Source organism: Hemicordylus capensis, chromosome 1 (assembly GCF_027244095.1).
Source record: "Hemicordylus capensis ecotype Gifberg chromosome 1, rHemCap1.1.pri, whole genome shotgun sequence".
NCBI lineage: Eukaryota > Metazoa > Chordata > Lepidosauria > Squamata > Cordylidae > Hemicordylus > Hemicordylus capensis.
This window is the reverse complement of record NC_069657.1, coordinates 458,526,670-458,544,654: the sequence shown is the minus strand read 5'-3', so window position 1 is coordinate 458,544,654 and position 17,985 is coordinate 458,526,670. Positions and strand designations below refer to the sequence as shown.

Sequence of the window (17,985 nt, the reverse complement as noted above, 5' to 3'; positions counted from 1 at the left end):
GACACCCCAGCTCTGCAGCTGGCTCTCAGACCCCCTCCCCTGAGCAAGCGCCCCACCCCTGCAGAAAGGCCTCGCTCTCTGTGGGGCCTGCTGCTTGCTGTGGAAAGAAGAGGACAGCTGAAGGCCTCACACTTCCCAATGATGAGCTCTTTAATCATTGCCACAAACATTCGTTAATGTTCCTCTGTAAACCGAGAGAGAGAGAGAGAGGAGACTACAAGCCTAGCAGCTACGTGGCAGCCTGGCCGGCCCCAGAGCTGCCGCCTTGGCTCTCGAAGCAGCACTGGCCACGACCCTACGGTGGTGTGCATGGAGCAGAAGCAGCTGGCCAGGCACCTGCCGCCTCCCCCGCTGGGCACAGGAGGAGCAGGAGGCAGCCGGGGGGGGGGCACGTGGTCGAGATCCACCCATACATTCCACAGAGAAGAGGAGGAGGAGGAGGAGGAGCAGGCCGGCCTAGAGGTCCTCGTCGCCAATGCCCTCGAAGGCGTAGTTCCCATGGAAGTCGTCAGTGCCAATGTCGGCAGAAGAGCCGGAATGGCTGATGGCCCGCAGGCTGACGGAGCCTAGCTTGCTCTGGGTGGAAAGCGGGGGGGGGGAGGCGTCAGTGGAGCCCTGGAGGAGATGCAGCCCCCTCCCCACAAGCACGAGGTGGCAGGCAGTCACTCACCGAGACCTTTGCCACCACGCAATCCCGGCTGCTGCAGTCCGGGGAATCCTGCCAGGACAGGAAAGACGGTCAGAAGCCCCCCACACACATGCGGGGCGGGGTGGGGCCGAGAGCAAGGCCTGCCTACCAGAAGAGGGGGCGACTTGACTGCTTGCTGGCTGTCTGAGCGCTGCAGTGTGAGGTTGGCTCGCCGGCCACGGGACTTCTGGGGAAGGAAGAGGGGCGTCGTCTGTGAGGGCAGCCCTCCCCAAGAGGCGCCCAGGCCTCCCCTGAGGAGCTGCCCGCTCACCTTGCGGATGCTGCCTCCTGCTTTCTTCACCATCAGCTCATCCACCATGGACTGCAGGCAGATACTCAGCATGATTGCCTGGGGGGGGAGGGAGGGAGGGGAGAGGGCCTCAGTGGCCTGCCCAGGCCCCAAGAGCAAGGAGCCCAAGCAAAAGCAAGTCCTGCCCCCCCCACCCCCTGGGAGAGCGGCAGGGCCCAAGGGCTCCCTCCGCTCAGCTGGGCTACCTGTGGGCTGGTGATGGTGACCCACTGCAGGCGGTCCTTGCTCATCAGGTACTCAAAGGCCAGCTCCAGCTTCACCTCTGGCTTGCCGGTGGTCGGGCCGGATGTCCCATTGTGCAAGGGGACCTGGAAGAGAGCAGGGCCCAGCCTGAACCTTGCTCAGCGCCTGCTCTGGGGTCTGCTGCTCACTGGCAGCCCCCCACTCAGCAGGGTCTCGGGGAGGGTGCTTCTGGAGCTCTGCCCAGTCAAAGCCCCAGCAGGGCCTCCGAGGGCCATCCGGGGGCAGGTCGGGGAGGGGACCAGTGGCAAGTGAGGCCTCCCCTTCCCTTCCCCCCCAGGGATGGTTCCGATGCTGGAAGCTGGCGGGGGGAGACGCTGCTTTGAGGAGGGGGAGGCCCCCTCTCCACTCACCGAGGATGTGACTCGCCAGCAGCGCATGCGGGTCACCTTGAAGCTGCCCTCCTTGACCTGGTCATTTGGCAGCTTGACCTGGAAGTTGAGCTCGCTGTTCCCAGCCCCAACGAGGACGTGGCAGCCCTTTTCAGGGAAGTCGGTGACACAGGGGTCAAACTTGAGATAGCCGTAATACTTGAGGGTCTGGGCCAAGCGGATAAACTGTGGTGTGGACGGAGAGAGGGAGAGTTGGGGAGGGGGCTCCACTGGCTGCCCCCAGTGTGGCTTTTTTTGGCAGGTGCTACTCACTTCCTTCTTGGAGACCTTCTCCTGCAGGGACTTCAGCTGACGGTGCTGCTCTTTGCTGGCAAGGATCCAGCCCCGCTCAAGGTCCGCTACTGTCTGTGAGGGAGCAGGGCATGGAGAGTGGGAGCAGTGCTGCTGGCCCGCCCCCCCTCCCCACCCGTTCCCTCCGCCGCCCCCCCCTTACCTGGGCGTACAACAGGTTCAGCCCAACGCGCTGCTCCATGACATCCTCGTCATAGGCAGAGTCCCAGTAGCTGGGGTGGGGGGGAGAAGCAGAGACAGGCAGTGAGCAGGAGTGGGCGGCTGCAGAGGGGCCCCCTCCCACTCTCCCCCCCCCCCTCACCTCTTGCGCAGGAGGATCCTGTATTCCGGGTTGTGGAGGCTGGTGACTGACACGTAGGGCAGCTCAAACTCCTGCAGTTTCCGGATGACTGCAAGAGAAGGCAGCTCAGTGACAAGCAGGACCCCCCCCCCCTCCCTCCCTCCCAGGACCCCCTTGCCACAGGCCAGAAGCACTCACAGGAAAAGGCTCCGTCTTTGGCTTCCAGCACCAGGAAGAGGTGGAAGTAGCCAATCAAGTCCTCCGGCAAGTCCAGCTTCGAGGCCACGGCCTGTGAACCAGGAGGAGAGAGGTTCCCGCCCCCCACGGCTGCTTGAGAGGGCAGCTCTCTTCCGGGAGGGGGCGGCCCACACATCTGCCCTCCCCTCCAAATCCCCCTCCAACCGCATCCAAGAGGATGACCAAGGCAGGCAAGCCCACCCCATCTCCCCAGAAGGCGCTCACCTCGAGGACCTCCTCGGTCTGGTCTGAGGTCAGAATGCTGACCTTCACCTTCTGCCCGCTGGACAGCAGCACTTCCAGCTGCACCTCCTCCGTGGGGATCTGCTGGGTCTCCTGGGGGTGCACAAGGATTAGAAGCGGGTCCTCCGCCTGGCCAGCGGGGAGCACACAGACCCCCGAGCTGCTCCTCCCCAGCCTCACCTGCTGAGCTCTGCGCAAAAAGCCGTTGAAGATCTCGCTGCCTCCGAGCAAGGGGTCCTGGCGCACTGGGGGAGACACAGAGGGAGGGGGCACCATCAGCCCCAACAGCCCCCCTCTCCTGGACGGGCGGCCTCACCCCGCGGCAAGAGACTCACCCGCCTGCATGTACTTCTCCAACTGCTCCCGCCGCTGCTCCACCTCGGCCGGGGTGAGGGTGAAGATCTTCTTGGGGGGGAAGGCTGGGACCACGTTGGCACCGTATTCCTTCCGGAGCTACAGGAAGAAGAAGGGCCCAGAGGCCGCTGGGGATCAGGCCAGCCGGCCGGGCCTCCGCTCCCTGCCCGAACAAGAGAACTGCGCCCGCTCCAGGCAGTGACCCCTCCCCTGTCCTCCGGGATGGGGTGCAGCACATGACCCCCCCCCCGACGCTTCAGGGAGGCCCCCTGGCACAGGGAGCCCCCACGGACAGGCCCTCTCCGCCCCGTCTCCTCACCTGCTCATGCAGGCCTAGCAGCTGGCTGTATCGCACCTGGCAGTGCAGGACGCCATTCACGTGGATGTTGTAGGCCTGCGGGAGAAGGCGGCAGCAGCAGCCTCAGGCAGGAGCCAGACAGCCCCGGCGGGGAGGAGGAGGAGGAGGAGGAGCAGGCCTGCGCCTGCCGGCTGCTCCCAGTCCCAGGGGCAGCGGGGCAAGAGGCCTCTGGCTGGCAGCGAAAGGGCCCCCTCCGCCAGCCTCCTCCTCCTTGCTGGAGAGAGAGAGCTCCTCTGGAGCGGAGATCCCAGGCCAGGCTGCAGCAGCAGCAGCTGCTCTGCTCCCACCCACAAGCTCCAGATGCTCCCGGCTGAGCACTAGCAGCAGCGGCGGCAGGCAGGATCAGGCCCCATCTGCTCCACAGGCCAGAGAACCGCAGTCAGCGGGGAGGAGAAGCCCGAGAAGGAGAAGTCGCTGGGGCCATCAGAGAAGCGCCCGCACCAGCCGGCTCTCTGCGCTCAGCAGTTTCTTTCCATGCAAGCCTTTAACTCCGGATGTGGGGATCTGAGCGCGACTCCCTTCCAGCCCCGAGGGCGACGGAGGCCATCGCCTGTCCCTTCCCAAGGGCGCCAGCCTAGCTCCAAGGGCCGACTGAGCCTGTCCAGCTGCGGCTAGTCTGCAAGCAGCTTCTCCCGCACGCAGGCACAGGCAGGCAGGCCCCACCAAAACAGGAAGTGGGGCAGGGCGGGGCGGGGGGGGGCAGCAGCACAGCAGGCTGGGCTGGCCGCGACCCTGCCAGGTGGCCGCCTCTCCCCACAGGAGCGCCCTTTGGGCCAGCGCCCTGGAAGGGGCGGCTCAGCCCTTCGCCGCCAGGCCACCAGGAAGCCTGCAGCCGGGGGTCGCGCCGAGGGGCCCCGGAGCCTGCCCGTGGAAGGCAGCGGCCGACGGCGTCGAGAGAGACCCGACGGCAGGGCCGGTGCCTACGGAGCCCGGGCGGCCGCCCCCAGGGGCCTGGGCACCGCGCACCGCAGGGGAGCTGCTTCGGAGCCGCCCGGAGTTTCTGAGCGGAGCAGAGGCGGCTGCTCCCCGCACGAGCCAGGGGCCGATTCGGCCTCGGCCCCGCCAGCCGGGCTGGTGCGCTGCACTGCGCCCCCGCTGCCAGGCGCGGCCCCAGCAGCCAAGCCAAGTGCCTAGTCCTCAGGGTGCCCGGCGGGGGGCTTGCCGCCCGCCCAGCGATCCTGAGCCGCTCCCCGCTCCCCGCTCCAGACCCGGCCTGGCAGCGGCAGCAGCAGCAGCAGCGGGACTCCCGCCTCCTCGCCGCGGACACTCACGACGTAGGCTGCGGAGCTGCCCCCTCCCGAGGCGCGGGTCTCCGTCTCCGGGATGGAGAAGTGCATGGCCGCCTTCGCCGCCCGCCCGCTACCTGCGACTCGCGAGGCCGGAGCCAGCCGCAGCCATCTTTGCAGGGGCCGCCGAGGGGGGGAGCCGAGCCCGGAGCCCCGCCCCTTCGAGCCGCTCCTCCCCGTCCCTGTCGGGGGTTGGTTCGGCCCGGGAAGGACCAAGTGCGGCTGGACGCGGGGGGCGGCAAGGAGAGCCGAGCTGGGGCCCCCGGAAGTCCTTCTCCGCCCTTCCTCTTAATCTCTTTAGGCCCGGCACGGCAGTAGCTCCAACCCGGCGAGCCCCAGTTTGCCAACAGGAAAAGCCACTCTGCCCCCCCCCAGTGAAATGGTACGTCCCTTGAACGGGACAGTAGCACGTGCGGCCAGCAGCGGGGCTGCCCCTCCAGGGCTCTTCCGGGGGGGGTCAGCGCCCCGCCCTCACCCGTGGACCATGCGCAGCCTCAGCCGGCCCCGGGGCTGCGTCCCACTGCGCCTGCGCCTGCGTGTCTCGGGCTTGGGCCAAGGCAGCGGGGGTGGCAGCCCCGCTCTGAGCTGAAGCCGGCCGGGCGCTGCCAACAACGTCCCGGGGAGAGAAGGCGGCGGCACTCAGCAGCCCTCCCTCCTTCCCTCTCTCCCCTGCAGCGCTGGGCAGTGGCACCTTCCTTCCAGCCCTCCCTCGTGTCGCCAGTCCGGGCACCCCGGTCAAGCCAGACCGGCTGGGCAGGGTTGGATCATGTGGGGACCGGGCTCCGCTCGTGAGCGGCCCTGAATCTACGCGCTTTGCCTCGGTCCTCGCCCTCCTCCTCCTCCTCCACCGAGCCGCCCCGGCAGCGGCGGCGGCGGCGGCAGCCCGTCGGGCAAGAGGGCTGGTTCTCCCCCCGGCTGGCTCCCCTCCTCGCCGGGCTGCTGTCCTCAGCACGCGCCCCTCCGGCCAGTGGGCGGGGCCCCCACTAGCCCCCGCGGGCTTACTCCCGAGTAGACGCGCACAGTCCAAGAGCGTCGGCGTGCCGCTGAGCCTTCGCAGGACCAGCGGGAGGGGAGGAGACCCCGGCGGCCAGTCCCGCCCTCGCTCCCGCGCCCCGCCGGGGCCCGCCTGTAGGGGTCGCTGCTGCGGCCGGCGAATCGGGGCCGGGCAGGCGACAGCAGCGATGGCGGAGCGCGTGCAGCAGCCGACGCTGGGCCCCGAGGGGAGCCAGGTGCGGCGCCGGGGAAGCGCGGGGCGGGGGGCCGGGCTGGGCGGGGGGCCGGGCCGGGCTGGGCTGACACGGCTCCCCTCCCCACGCCCGGTGTGGTTGGCAGGCGGTGACCGGCGGCGCGGAGCTGTCCCGCGAGGAGAAGCAGCTGCTGCGGAAGGAGAAGAGGAAGAAGCAGCAGCAGCAGAAGCAGCAGCGCCGCGAGCAGGAGGAGGCGGCGGCGGCCAAGAAGAAGACCATGGCGGCGGCGGCGGCGGCGGCGCCCTCCCTCCAGGCCACCCCCACCACCCCCACCCCGACGGCCTCCCTCGGCACTGCAGGCTCTCCGGGGCCGCCGCCGCCGCCGCCTCCAGGTCCCCGATGGGCGGGCGGGGCGGGCGGGGCAGGTTGCCCGGCGGCGCCCGCGATCGGCTCTGCCCGGCCGGGCCAAAGCTCGGCGGGTTCGGGGCGCCGCAGCGGGCCGGGAGGGAGCCCAGCAGCGCCCCGCCTCACGCGGCCGCCTCTCCGCCTAGGAGCGACGCCGACGGCGCTGGAGAAGCCGGACCTCCCGGAGCAACAAGCGGCGCCCCCGGGCAAGAGCAAGGCCGAGCTGCGAGCCGAGCGCCGGGCCAAGCAGGAGGCCGACCGGGCCCTCAAGCAGGCCCGGAAGGGCGAGCAGGGCCCGCCGGCGCCGGCCTCCGCCAAGCCCCGGCCGCTGCCCAGCGACGCCCCGCCAGGTACGGCTCTGCGGGTGGCGGCGGCAGGACGAGGGACCCTGCCGGCCCCGAGCGCCCTCCCTGCCTCCCTCCCGCCTTCCTTCGTCTCCTCTCCTTCCAGCGGCGAAGCGGATCCCGGAGCACGTTCAAGTGGGCGACCCGGCGGCGCTGAAGAAGCTGGCCAAGACGCTGGAGCGCCAGCAGGTGGGGGAGCGCCAGCAGGGGGCAGCCCTTCACGAGTCGGGAGGCAGAGGGGGCCTCTGAACATAGGCAGAGTGGCTTCCACCCGTGGAGCGCCTGCAGGCCTGTGGGGTGAGGGGGCAGGCGCCAGCCCAACTCCTAGGAGGGCTCTGTGCAGCTGCCCCCACTAGCCCCACAAGGCCGCTGTGGGCAGCCGCTTCTGGTGGCCTCTGGGACTTCCGAGCTGCTGCTTGTTGGGGGCCGGGAGGGGGGTTGTCTCCTTGGCAGCCTCCTGGGCCTTTTCTGGCAAAAGGCAGGTGAGGGTGGGCTGGCCCTGAAGTCCACACAGGCTGAGTCGGGGGGGGGGGCAAGTGAGACCCCATCTGGGCAAGCCCTTTGCAGATCCAGAGTGCTGGATGAGCTCCCCTCCCCCAGGACAGACATCTGCTCTAGGCCAGAGGGGGGCACTGCCGGGAGCCCAGAGGTGCAGGCATCGGGCCAGGGTGGCCAACCCGAAGCTCTCCAGCGGCTGTTGGACTACAACTCCCAGCATCCCTGAATGGGTGTCAGAGTCCCATAGCAGCTGGAGAGCCTCTGCTCCCCCCCCCCCCGCGCCTCTCTGCTTCTCCAGCCCTGTCCTCCTCCTTCCCCTGTCCAGGTGCCCCTGAGGCCAGAGTTCGGGGCCAAGGTCAGCCTCTTCTCTCACCTGCACCAATACAGCCGCAAGGAGTTGCTGACCCAGCAGATGAGGTGGGTACCTGCTGCAGGGATGAGGGGCTTTCTCCTGGGAAGGGGGCAGCAGGGGGGGTCCGCCTGAAGCCAGCTGGGAGGCTGCTCCCCCCCCCGCTCTTGTAGGAGATGGAGCTCCCCGCTCTTCTGGCTCCTTCCCTGCGGCCGTGATCGCCCCTCTTTTCTAGGAAGCAGCCCCGGAAGCAGCCCCTAACCGGCTTCCCCCCCAAAGCGTCCTCAGAGTGGCACGTGTGGCCTCTGACTGTCGCCCCCCTTCTCCCCCTGGCCACTGAATGCCTGGGAGGGGCTGCTGCCCCCAGCCCTGCTCCGGATCCCTCCCGTCTGGCTGCAAGAAGGGCCCTCCCGTCAGTCACAGGACCTACCGTGACTGTTGCTGGTGTCTCTTCTAGGTTTCTTTTCGGACTGTGATCCCTTTGGGGACAGGGAGCCCTCTTATCTCATCTCATCTCATCTTATTTTTTCTCTGTGGCGCACGCACGCTGGCTTCTTCCGGCCACTTCCAGCCGGTGACAGAAACGGGGAGGCTGGGAGGAACGCTGATGCCCCGAGGGGCTTAACAGTGACGGAGCGCCAGCGGGGGATATGCGGCGGGAGGGGTGAGTGCACCCTCCCCCGCCCTTAAAGGACTACCCCCGCCGGTGCCAAAGAAACTTCGTGCACATCCCTAGTTTTCATCTCTTTTCTCTGCTGCATCCTTTGTGTCAGTATCTGGATTGTAAGCCTCTTGGGGCAGGGACTCGTCCTTGTGCCTGATTGGTTGATTGATGAAGTGCTGGCAAGTTGGTGTTGACTCTTAGTGACCACATGGAGAGATTCTCTCCAGGATAATGATCTGTCTTCAACTTGGCCTTGAAGGTCTCCCAGTGGTGCCTTCATGGCTGTCGCCATCGAGTCCATCCACCTGGCTGCTGGTCGTCCTCTTCTTCTCTTTCCTTCAATGTTTCCCAGCATGATAGACTTCTCAGGGGAGCTGGGTCTTCGCGTTATTATTATTATTCCTTGTTTACACAGTCAGACAGGTGTTACTGACTGGTTTGTTTTATCCAGAGATCGAGTCCTTCCCAAGGACCTGGGATGGCTGAATTTTATTGTCAGTTGTTATAGATATCATCGCAGAATATAGGCTGTTCCCAGTAAAGCTGCTTTTTGTAATTGGCTGATGGCGATTTCTGTGGCCCCTCTGGTGTTGAGGTGCTCTTCAAGGTCTTTTGGGACTGCACCCAGGGCGCCAATTACCAGTGGGATTATTTGGGTCTTTTTCTGCCACAGCCTTTCAATTTCAATTTGTAGATCTTTGTATTTGGTGATTTTTTCTATTCCTTTTTCTTCTATTCTGCTTTCCCCTGGTATTGCTATGTCGATTATTGTCACTTGTTTTTCTTTCTTCTCCACTACAGTTCTATCTGCTGCATTGTGTGGCAGATGTTTGTCTGTTTGTAGTCAGAAGTCCCATAATATTTTTACATCTTCATTTTCGACCACTTTTTCAATTTTATGGTCCCACCCAGTTTTGGCTACAGGTAGCTTGTATTTTTTGCAGATGATCCAATGTATCATCCCTACTACCTTGTTATGCCATTGTTTGTAGTCAGTCTGTGCGATCTTCTTACAACAGCTGATTAGGTGGTCCACGGTTTCATCTGCTTCTTTACAAAGGCGGCACTTGCTGTTTGTTGTTGACATTTCTACTTTTGCTCTTATTGCATTTGTTCTTAGTGCCTGTTCTTGCGCAGCCAGTATCAAACCCTCTGTTTCTTTCTTCAAGTTGCCATTCTTAAGCCATTGCCAGGTCTTGGTGATGTCTGATTTTCCACTTAAATTGTGCAAATATTGACCATGCAGGGGCTTATTTCTCCATTTTTCTGCTCGGTTTTTGACTTGTTCTTTCTTGTAGGCCTGCTTTATTTCATTGGTGTTGAATAGTTTCGCGTTATTGACCATTTGAAGTGCATCTTCTTCACTGTTCTTTATATATTCTTCAAGGCCTCTTTTCTCCTCCTCTACTGTTTGATGGGCTTGCAGCATTCCTCTTCCACCTGAGCTGCGAGGGAGGTATAGCCTATCGACATCACTGCGGGGGTGCAGAGCATGATTGATGGTCATGATTTTCCTGGTCTTGCGATCCAGCGTCTCTAGCTCTGCCTGGGTCCAGTCTATTATTCCTGCAGTGTATCTAGTAACAGGTATAGCCCAGGTGTTTATGGCTTGTATGGTGTTCCCGCCATTGAGTTTGGACTTGAGGATTTTTCTAACTTTCCTGATGTATTCACTTCCAATTTTTCTTTTAACTTCAGTGTGTGCGATGTTATCAGCCTGGAGAATGCCCAAGTATTTGTAATGTTCTTTCTCTTACAGGTTCTTGATCTTGTTTCCATTGGGCAGTTCTATTCCTTCTGTTTTTGTTATTTTCCCTCTCTTCATTATTAATGCAGCACACTTGTCTAGTCCAAACTCCATTGCTATATCGCTACTGAATATACGGACAGTGTTTAGCAGTGATTCGATTTCTGACTGGGACTTTCCATACAACTTCAGATTGTCCATGTACAGCAGATGGTTGATTTGACTTGATGTTTTAGATGTTTGGTATCCCAGGCCTGTTTTGTTTAGTATTTGTGAAAGTGGGGTCATGGCGATTACAAACAATAGAGGGGATAGTGAGTCCCCTTGGAAAATGCCTCTTCTAATGCTAACCTGTCCAAGTGTCTCGCCATTGATTGTTAACTGTGTACTCCACATGCTCATTGCTTTTTTTATAAATATCTGAATGTTTTTGCTGACTCCAGTTGTTTCTAAACATTTTAGTATCCATGTGTAAGGCAATGAATTGAAGGCTTTCTTGTAGTCAATCCATGCATCATTTAGATTTGTTTTTCTTCTCTTGCAGTTTTCTAAAATCATTTTGTCAATCAGCAGCTGGTCTTTTGTGCCTCTGGTGTTTGGGCAATTTCCTTTCTGTTCAACTGGAAGTTGTTTGTTAATTAATAAGTGTTGCATCACTTCATCTGCTATTATTCCAGTTAATAATTTGAACCTGGTTGGCAGGCAGGTTATCGGTCTATAATTACTTGGAACTGCACCTTTTGCTGGGTCTTTCATGATGAGATGAGTTTTCCCAGTTGTTAGCCATTGTTCAATATCACCTCCTTGCAAAATGTGATTGAACTGTTTTGATAGTTGTTTATGAAGGCTTGTTAGGTGTTTAAGCCAAAAGCCATGCAGTTCATCGTCGCCTGGAGCAGTCCAATTTTTAATTTTCTTTGCTCTTTCACTTATTAATTCTGGTGTTATTATTAGATCTTGCATTTGTTGGTTACATTTTTTGACCTCTTTCATCCAGCCTGCTTTTTTTATTATAATCTATTGGATTGTCCCATACTTTCCCCCAGAATTGCACTGTTTCTTCTTTATTTAGTGTTTCTAGGTTTCTTGCAGTTTCTCCGTCTATGCTTTGGTAGAAATGTCTCTGATTCGACTGGAATTGGAGATTCTGCCTGTGTCGTGTAATTCTGGCTTCATACCTGCTAATCTTCTTTGACACTGCAGTTATTTGCTGCTTTATTATTTCCAGGACTTCTCTAATTTTCCTTGAATCTAGGTGGTATTTTTGGATCAGATACTGTTTGGTGTTTTCATTCTTCAGCTTCTTGTCTTTCATATCTTTCAGTTTACCAGCATCTGATCTAAGCCTGGAGATTTTATTTTCTAATCTAATCTTCCATTTAGGTGCTGTACTGCTTTCTTTTTTTACAGGTCCGCTGATCTTATATCCGAGCTCTTGTGGTGTTGTTGTTGCTGCACTGTACATTAGTTGGTTTGTTTCTTGCAAATTCTTGGTTGTTATTTCTGCAAGTGCAGCATTGACATCTTTTAATGCCTGAGCGAGTTGTTTTTTGGCAACTGTTTTTAGAGCTGGAAGTTGAACCCTGGTGGTTGTTTGGTTCATGTGCTCAGTTATTTTTTGCTTTAGTTCTTGTTGCTTTTCTGTTAAACGGCATTTGGGTTTTTGAGGTGAAGGCAAAGGGGAGGTTGCCCGGTTTTGATTTTGAAACAGTTCAGCAACAGTGGCATCCTCGATTTCCAACACCTCCTCCATCTGCGCCTGAGCAACTTCTTCAATTGGTGGTAATTCTTCTTCCATATCTTGAGCCTGTGTTGCTCTTTGCAGTTCTTCCAGCTCAACTCCTGTGAATACTTTATTTCTTATTATGTTTCTTCTCTGGTCTGCTAGCCTTTGTTCTGTTATTTCTGTATCTGGATGCTTCTCTTTCCAAATTTGGTACATTCTTTTAAAATAACCTCTTCTAGTTGGACTAGACTTGTAATAACAGATCATTATTTCCTTGTTGGTATTTTTTGTATATTTTTTCCGGTTAAGCGACGTTTCTTCCAGTAACTTTGCTGTCTTCAGCCCTGATTGCTCAACTGAAGAAAGATCCTGAGTCCTGTTGCCCACTTGCCACCAGATGTCCAGGGACTATAGCACCTGGCGCGGTCCTTGTTGTCCCGGGCGATGACCGATCCGGTATAGATTTATTAAAGTTACGTCTCACCATATTGTTGATGGGAGAGGCACTCTTTGTCTGGCTCCTCTGGTGAGACCTGTCCAGTATGGTTGGACCTCTGGCATAGCTCTCACCTTCCTCAGAGCACACAAGCCCCACAACCACGCCAAGGTAGTGCCTCACTGGGGGGTATTATTATTATTATTATTATTATTATTATTATTATTACATTTATATCCCGCTCTTCCTCCAAGGAGCCCAGAGCAGTGCACTACATACATGAGTTTCTCTTTCACAACAACCCTGTGAAGTAGATTAGGCTGAGAGAGAAGTGACTGGCCCAGAGTCACCCAGCTAGTATCATGGCTGAATGGGGATTTGAACTCGGGTCTCCCTGGTCCTAGTCCAGCGCTCTAACCACTACACCACGCCGGCTCTTGTAATGTGTCTGAAGTATGATAGTTTGAGCCTGGCCATTTGTGCTTCGAGTGAAAATTCGGATCGATTTGTTCTGTGATCCATTTGTTTGTTCTCCTGGCTGGCCATGGTCTCCTCAAAAGGATACCAAGGGGGTGACCTCCTTGAACATGATCCCCTTGACTGGCCCCTGTGATCCCATTGAACCTCTCGGGGTCCTGGCTAGATCCGGCTGGCTCCTGGACTCTTGCTCTGGGAGGAGTGACCTGGGCATGCTGCCTCTTCTGGATACTGCTGCTGGGGCCTGCCGAGGCGGGGGCCTGGGGTGGAGCTTTTGGAGATTCTCTGTCTGCCCCCTTTTGAAAAACACAGGAAGCTGTTGCCCTCCAAGGGCTGCTCTGCACCCTGCCCTGCCCTCCCTCCCTCCCTTGGAGTCTCAACAGCCCCCACTCCCCCCACCTCTCCATTTCCATGGGGGTTTTGCCTTTTGCTGCTCCAGAGAATGAGAGTGAACAGGAGCAACGGACTCCCCTTGCGAGACCCCGCGGTGTTGCTTTATGGTGTGACGGAAAGTGCCCAGAGCACGTGTGTCGGGGGGGTGGGGACGGGGACGAGTCAGGGGTGCCGGACGGGCGTCCCATCCGAGGCTGCTTCCTGCCCCCACAGCATTCCCGTGACTGCCATCCACCCTGCAGTGGTGCGTCTTGGCCTGCAGTACTCCCAAGGGATGGTCAATGGCTCCAATGCCCGCTGCCTTTCCCTCTTGCACGTCTTCAGACAGGTTCGTGCCCGCGGGGGGGGGGGGGGGGGACCTCCTTGGGCCTCCCCGTCTGGGGCCTGGCCGAGGAGGCCCAGGGCGGGCCAGTGCCTGGAGGGCAGGGGGCCTCCGGGGTCCCCAGGCCCCAAGAAGGGAAGATGAGACCCGGCTCCCTCCTCCTCCTCCTCAGGTGATTGGAGACTACACCACCCCAGCCAATGAGGAGCTCTCGCGGGACCTGGTGAACAAGCTCAAGCCCTACATCAGGTGAGAAGGGAGGGTTAGGGTTAGGGTTAGGGTTAGGGGGCCGGAGCTGAGCCCGCCTTTCCCTTGCAGCTTCCTCACCCAGTGCCGGCCCCTCTCCGCCAGCATGGGCAACGCCATCAAGTTCCTCAAGAAGGAGATCGCTGCCTCGCCAGGCTCCATGAGAGAGGAGGAGGTCAGTTCGGCGGCCTGGGGCTTGGCTGCGTCCCAGGCCTTGGTGGGGGGCCTCCTCCCCGCCCCCTCCTCCCAGGCCTCTTCGTGCCTCGCCCATCAGCCTCCCCCTCCCTGCTTGGGGGTCTGTCGAGAATGGCGCCCTCACTGAGCGGCGATCCCTGCTCCGCCGTTGGCAGCCGGACAGGCAGGCAGAGGCTGCCCAGAGGCCCTCCCTCCCCGGCCAGCCTCCGGAGACCCCCCTCCGGGCTGGCTTGGAGTCTGCCTAGGCAGGCCCCCCAGGGAGCTCCCCAGGGGACAAGCCTTGGCCTGCTGGGCACCGTCTGGCTCCCCTAAGAGGGCCCCGCAGGGCTGGCTTGTCCGTTCCTCTCTCCTCCTCACAAGGAGGCGAGTGAATGCTTAATGCACGTTGACTTGAGCCAGAACTAGTATCGTGAGGCTCGAGTCGGCCACCCAGCACGCAAGAATGGAAGCAAGTGGCTGCGTTTGGGTTAGCCGTTCTCTCTCCTCGCCCTTTGAGCCGTCTGAGTCTGGGCCTAAAAGGTGGCCGTGGGGCGGGGGGGGGGGCCCTGTTGTGCCCAGTGCATCGTCCCGCCCTGAGCAGGAGGCCCTCCCTGCCCGTGGAGGGGCTTGGCGGGGGGGCGGGGGGGCTCTGCTGCACAGTGTGGCCAGGCCTGTCTCTCGCCACAGGCCAAGGGCTGCCTGCAGGAGGCCATTGACAAGTACATCCGGGAGAAGATTGTCCTGGCTGCTGCAGCCATTTCCAAGTCGGCCTTTGAGAAGATCCACGATGGGGACGTCGTCCTGGTCTACGGAGGGTAGGAGCTGCTGCAGCAGCAGGGGGTGTGGCCCTGGGGGGAGGTCTCCTGGGGAGAAGGCCCCTGCGTGTCCGTGGAGGGGGCAGTTGGGCCGGGGAGGCTGAGCTGAGCCGGGCCTGCCTGGGGCTGTGACCAGCTCACTCCCTACAACCCCCTCTTCCTTTCCTTTCCTTTCCTTTCGACACCCGTTGTGGCTGGTCCTATGAGCCGGGGGTGGGGTGGGGGCCCCCCTGGGTGCCCCCCCTCCGGCGACCCTTGCTGCCTGCGGGCTGGCCATTCGTCAGGTAGAGCTGGGCGGAATTGCGCAGCTCTACCTGACGAACAGCCACCCTGCAGGCAGCAAGGGTCGCAGGAGGGGGGGCAGGGGAGAGAGGAGCCACCTGAGCTGCTGCTGGGAAGCAGAGGCTCCTGTGCCTCCTTGGGCGCGCCCCCCCCCTCGGATTCCTTGGGATGAGCGGCTGCTGGTCTAGGGGCTCCATCCAGGCGCCCAGGGCAGAGTGTGCAGACTGCAGCCCCCGGCGAGGCCCAGCGCCCTTCCGGCTGCGGGGGGGGGGTGTGTGTGGTGGCTGCCTCCTCAGCCCTCCCTCCCTCCCTCCCGCCTGCCTTCCTCTCTGCCTCTGGCCCCGCAGCTCCTCCCTGGTCAGCCGCACGCTGCGGGACGCCCACGAGAAGGGCCGTGCCTTCCGGGTGGTGGTGGTGGACAGCCGGCCGCGGCTGGAGGGCCGGGAGACGCTGCGTCGCCTGGTGAAGCAGGGCGTCCGCTGCAGCTACGTCCTCATCAACGCCATCTCCTACGTGCTGCCCGAGGTGGGTGGGAGCTGGCCGGCGGGAGGGGCCGGGGGCCGAGGCGACCGCATCCCTCCTGGGCAGCTGGCCTGGCTTGCCGCGGGGGGGGGGGGGCGGCTGCTCAGCTTGTGCCCCCCCCGCCACTCCTGACAGGTCTCCAAAGTGCTGCTGGGAGCTCACGCGCTCTTGGCGAATGGCTCTGTGATGTCCCGAATGGGCACCTCCCAAATCGCCCTGCTCTCCAAGGCCCACAACGTCCCCGTCCTGGTCTGCTGCGAGACCTACAAGTTCTGTGAGCGGGTCCAGACAGACTCCTTTGTCTCCAACGAGCTGGGTAGGCCGTGGCTCTGCCGAGGCGGGCGGGGGGCTGGGCGGGGGGGGAGCCGGCTGCTGCCTTCTCCTCCGGGGAGGGGGGTCAGACGCTCTTCCTTCTCTTAGGTGGGCCGGGGGGCGGGGGCAGCTTGTCCCAGGCTGAGCAGGGCCTTGCAGGGGAGGAGCGCCAGGGGAGTGAGGCTGTCCAGCGGGGCGGGGGGTTGCCGCTGCTGCTGCTGCTGCTGCTTCCTCCCCCCCCGCCCCGGGATTGCCATGGCAGGGGTGCAGCAAGCAAAGGTGTGGGGGAGCAATGGGGCAGGAGCCGTGGAGGGAAGGCCCTGCCCTTCATTGCCAAAGGTTGCCCATGGCAGCTGCTCCTCAGGCCTCTGAGAGGGGGTGGCTGCTGGGGCCTCGGAGCCGGAAACGGGGCCCCAAGGGCCCTACCTTGGCCTCGCTGCTTGGCCCCACACGCCTCGCCTTCCTCCCTTTTGCCCACAGATGACCCCAACGACCTGCTTGGACCGCATCGTCCTGGGGGGAGCCCACTGGCCGGCTGGCAGGAGAGCCACTCCCTGCGCCTGCTCAATCTGGTCTACGACGTGACCCCGCTGGAGCTGGTGGATCTGGTGATCACAGACCTGGGGATGATCCCCTGCACCTCCGTCCCGGTGGTGCTGCGTGTCAAGAACGTGGAGCAGTGAGGGCAGGGCAGGGAATAAACCTGTGTGTGCCCCACTCGCTGGCTCGGCTGTGTGTGTGTGTGTGCGCACTGGGAGGAGCCCTGTCGTCCCCCCGTCCCCCCCCCCGTCCTGGGAGACCCGGGCGACTGCAGCCCCCCAAAGAGCCCGTGGGCCGTTGCTGGGAGCGAAGGCCTTCCCCTTGCCCCTGGGGGGCCCCCGCCTGAGTGTGGGGCTTGGGCCTGGAGGGTTCCCTTCCCTGCCCCAAGAGGCCTCCTTGGCTCCCCAGCGCCGCGGCTGGGCCGGAGGGGGCCTTGGTGGCCGCACGCTTGAGGAGCTGCCCCGGCCTCCGTGGGGCCCCCTTCGGCACGTGGCGCGGCCCCCGCAGCTCAGGCTGACCCCGGACTGGATGGAATCTGCTCCGAGCCCTACTAACCTCGGCGAGAGAGGCCGGCCCCAGTGGGAGAGGGCAGGCTGCGTACCAGCAAGGAGGGGGGCTGGTCCTGGGGCAGCCAGGGCTCGGAGGGGAGGGGCCGCTCTCCCCAGCTTCGCCCCCTGGCTGCTTCCTCCACTCCAGGGCGCAGGGCCGGGCCGGGCCGCTCTCCCGCAGGGACACTGCTCTGCCCTCAAGGGCGGAGGGTTGCCTCACACCTCGCAGCCACTCTGGGGCAGGTCGGCCTTCAGGACGGTGGGGGGGTCCCCTTGCGTACTTTGCAGGCAGTCCTGTCACCCCTGTGCAGTCGGTTTGGGGACTGGGGGAGGGACGGAGAGGGAGGGTTGCCGCGGTGTTGAAATGCAGCTGGCCCTGACGCTCGGTCTTCAGCTAGGGCCGCTTTGGAGCTCTGCTCGGGTGGCCACAAAGAGCACAGCTGTTGGCTTCACCACCACACAGAGCTATGGAGGAGCCAGACCCCCGGGGGCTCTTCCGTGGAGGCAAGGGCCGCTGAGCGAGCGCGGCCAGGATCTCTGCACCCTGAGCAGCCTCCCTCCCCCCACCCAGCCGCCCTCCAGGAGCATGGTGTTTGGCTTGGCGCTTCTGCAGCCAGCAATCTGTCAGGGCCTGCAGCTGTGGAGCTCCCATGCTCAGAAGCAGTATATCTGTGACCACCCACCACTGCGGCCAAACATTTCGGAGGGCTCCTAGCCTTCCCTGCCTGCCTGCCTGCCCCTGTGTTGCAGCTGTGCCTGCTGCTTGGTGGCCGCTAGCCCAGCAAAGTGGCGCTTCTCTCTGAGGTGAAGCAGGCGGAGAGCAGCTGACCACACCCAGCCCCAGCTTGGCCCTTGCTGCCGGGCTCTGCGCTATGCTGCTTCTTGGGTTGCGCAACTGGCCCTGCTTTCCGGCAGCAGCTCAGGTGGCTTCATCTGTCTCTGCCGCGCTGCCTGCAGGCTGGACATCCGTCAGGTAGAGCTCCGGGCCGACAGAGAGGAGCCGCCTGAGCGACCTTCGGCTCGATTGTGGTGGAAGCGGATGTTGGAAGGACGCGCAGGATCTGGCCCTGGGGGGGGGAGGAGGAGGGTACGGTTTGTGCGCCGCTGCCTCCCACCAAAGAGGGCGCTGCGCCCGCCAGTCCGCTTCCTAAAGCCGGGCAGCAGCTTCCGCCGGCCTCGTCCGGACAAGAGGAAGGGCCCGCCTCCGGCGGCAGCACTTCCGGGGTAGCTCTTGGGCTCCGATTGGGTCTGGCGCCCTGAGCGGCGTCACGTGGCGAGGGAGAGCCTGCGCCGGCACCTCGGCGGTCATCGCTCTGAGC

The 17,985-nt window shown here is 61.9% G+C and overlaps 2 protein-coding genes across 4 annotated transcripts; one reads left to right on the top strand and one right to left on the bottom strand.

The window, feature by feature from the left end:
• Positions 1-132: 132 nt before the first annotated feature.
• Positions 133-5,770, bottom strand: SNX17 (sorting nexin 17). 2 transcript variants are annotated; one of them, XM_053251195.1, is made up of 15 exons: positions 5,682-5,770; positions 3,355-3,429; positions 3,017-3,134; positions 2,862-2,926; positions 2,664-2,774; positions 2,400-2,490; positions 2,223-2,310; positions 2,064-2,133; positions 1,883-1,975; positions 1,592-1,795; positions 1,184-1,306; positions 960-1,037; positions 798-875; positions 671-718; positions 133-576 (listed from the first exon to the last, which is right to left on the bottom strand). In XM_053251195.1, exons 3-15 carry the CDS (start codon positions 3,024-3,026, stop codon positions 457-459), a joined length of 1,179 nt encoding a protein of 392 aa, XP_053107170.1. In that variant the 5' UTR covers positions 3,027-3,134; positions 3,355-3,429; positions 5,682-5,770; the 3' UTR covers positions 133-456. The 2 variants fall into 2 exon arrangements, with proteins under 2 accessions (XP_053107170.1, XP_053107168.1); XM_053251193.1 differs by lacking the exon at positions 5,682-5,770 and adding an exon at positions 4,665-5,611.
• A 5-nt stretch (positions 5,771-5,775) lies between these two features.
• EIF2B4 (eukaryotic translation initiation factor 2B subunit delta) lies at positions 5,776-16,295 on the top strand. Of its 2 annotated transcripts, XM_053251191.1 has the most exons (10): positions 5,817-5,908; positions 6,418-6,804; positions 7,439-7,530; positions 13,119-13,233; positions 13,400-13,476; positions 13,546-13,648; positions 14,335-14,462; positions 15,092-15,269; positions 15,402-15,582; positions 16,059-16,295. In XM_053251191.1, exons 1-10 carry the CDS (start codon positions 5,861-5,863, stop codon positions 16,259-16,261), a joined length of 1,512 nt encoding a protein of 503 aa, XP_053107166.1. In that variant the 5' UTR covers positions 5,817-5,860; the 3' UTR covers positions 16,262-16,295. The 2 variants fall into 2 exon arrangements, with proteins under 2 accessions (XP_053107167.1, XP_053107166.1); XM_053251192.1 differs by lacking the exons at positions 15,092-15,269; positions 15,402-15,582; positions 16,059-16,295 and adding an exon at positions 6,012-6,258 and having other exon boundaries at positions 5,776-5,908; positions 6,418-6,621; positions 6,722-6,804; positions 14,335-14,776.
• Positions 16,296-17,985: the final 1,690 nt, after the last annotated feature.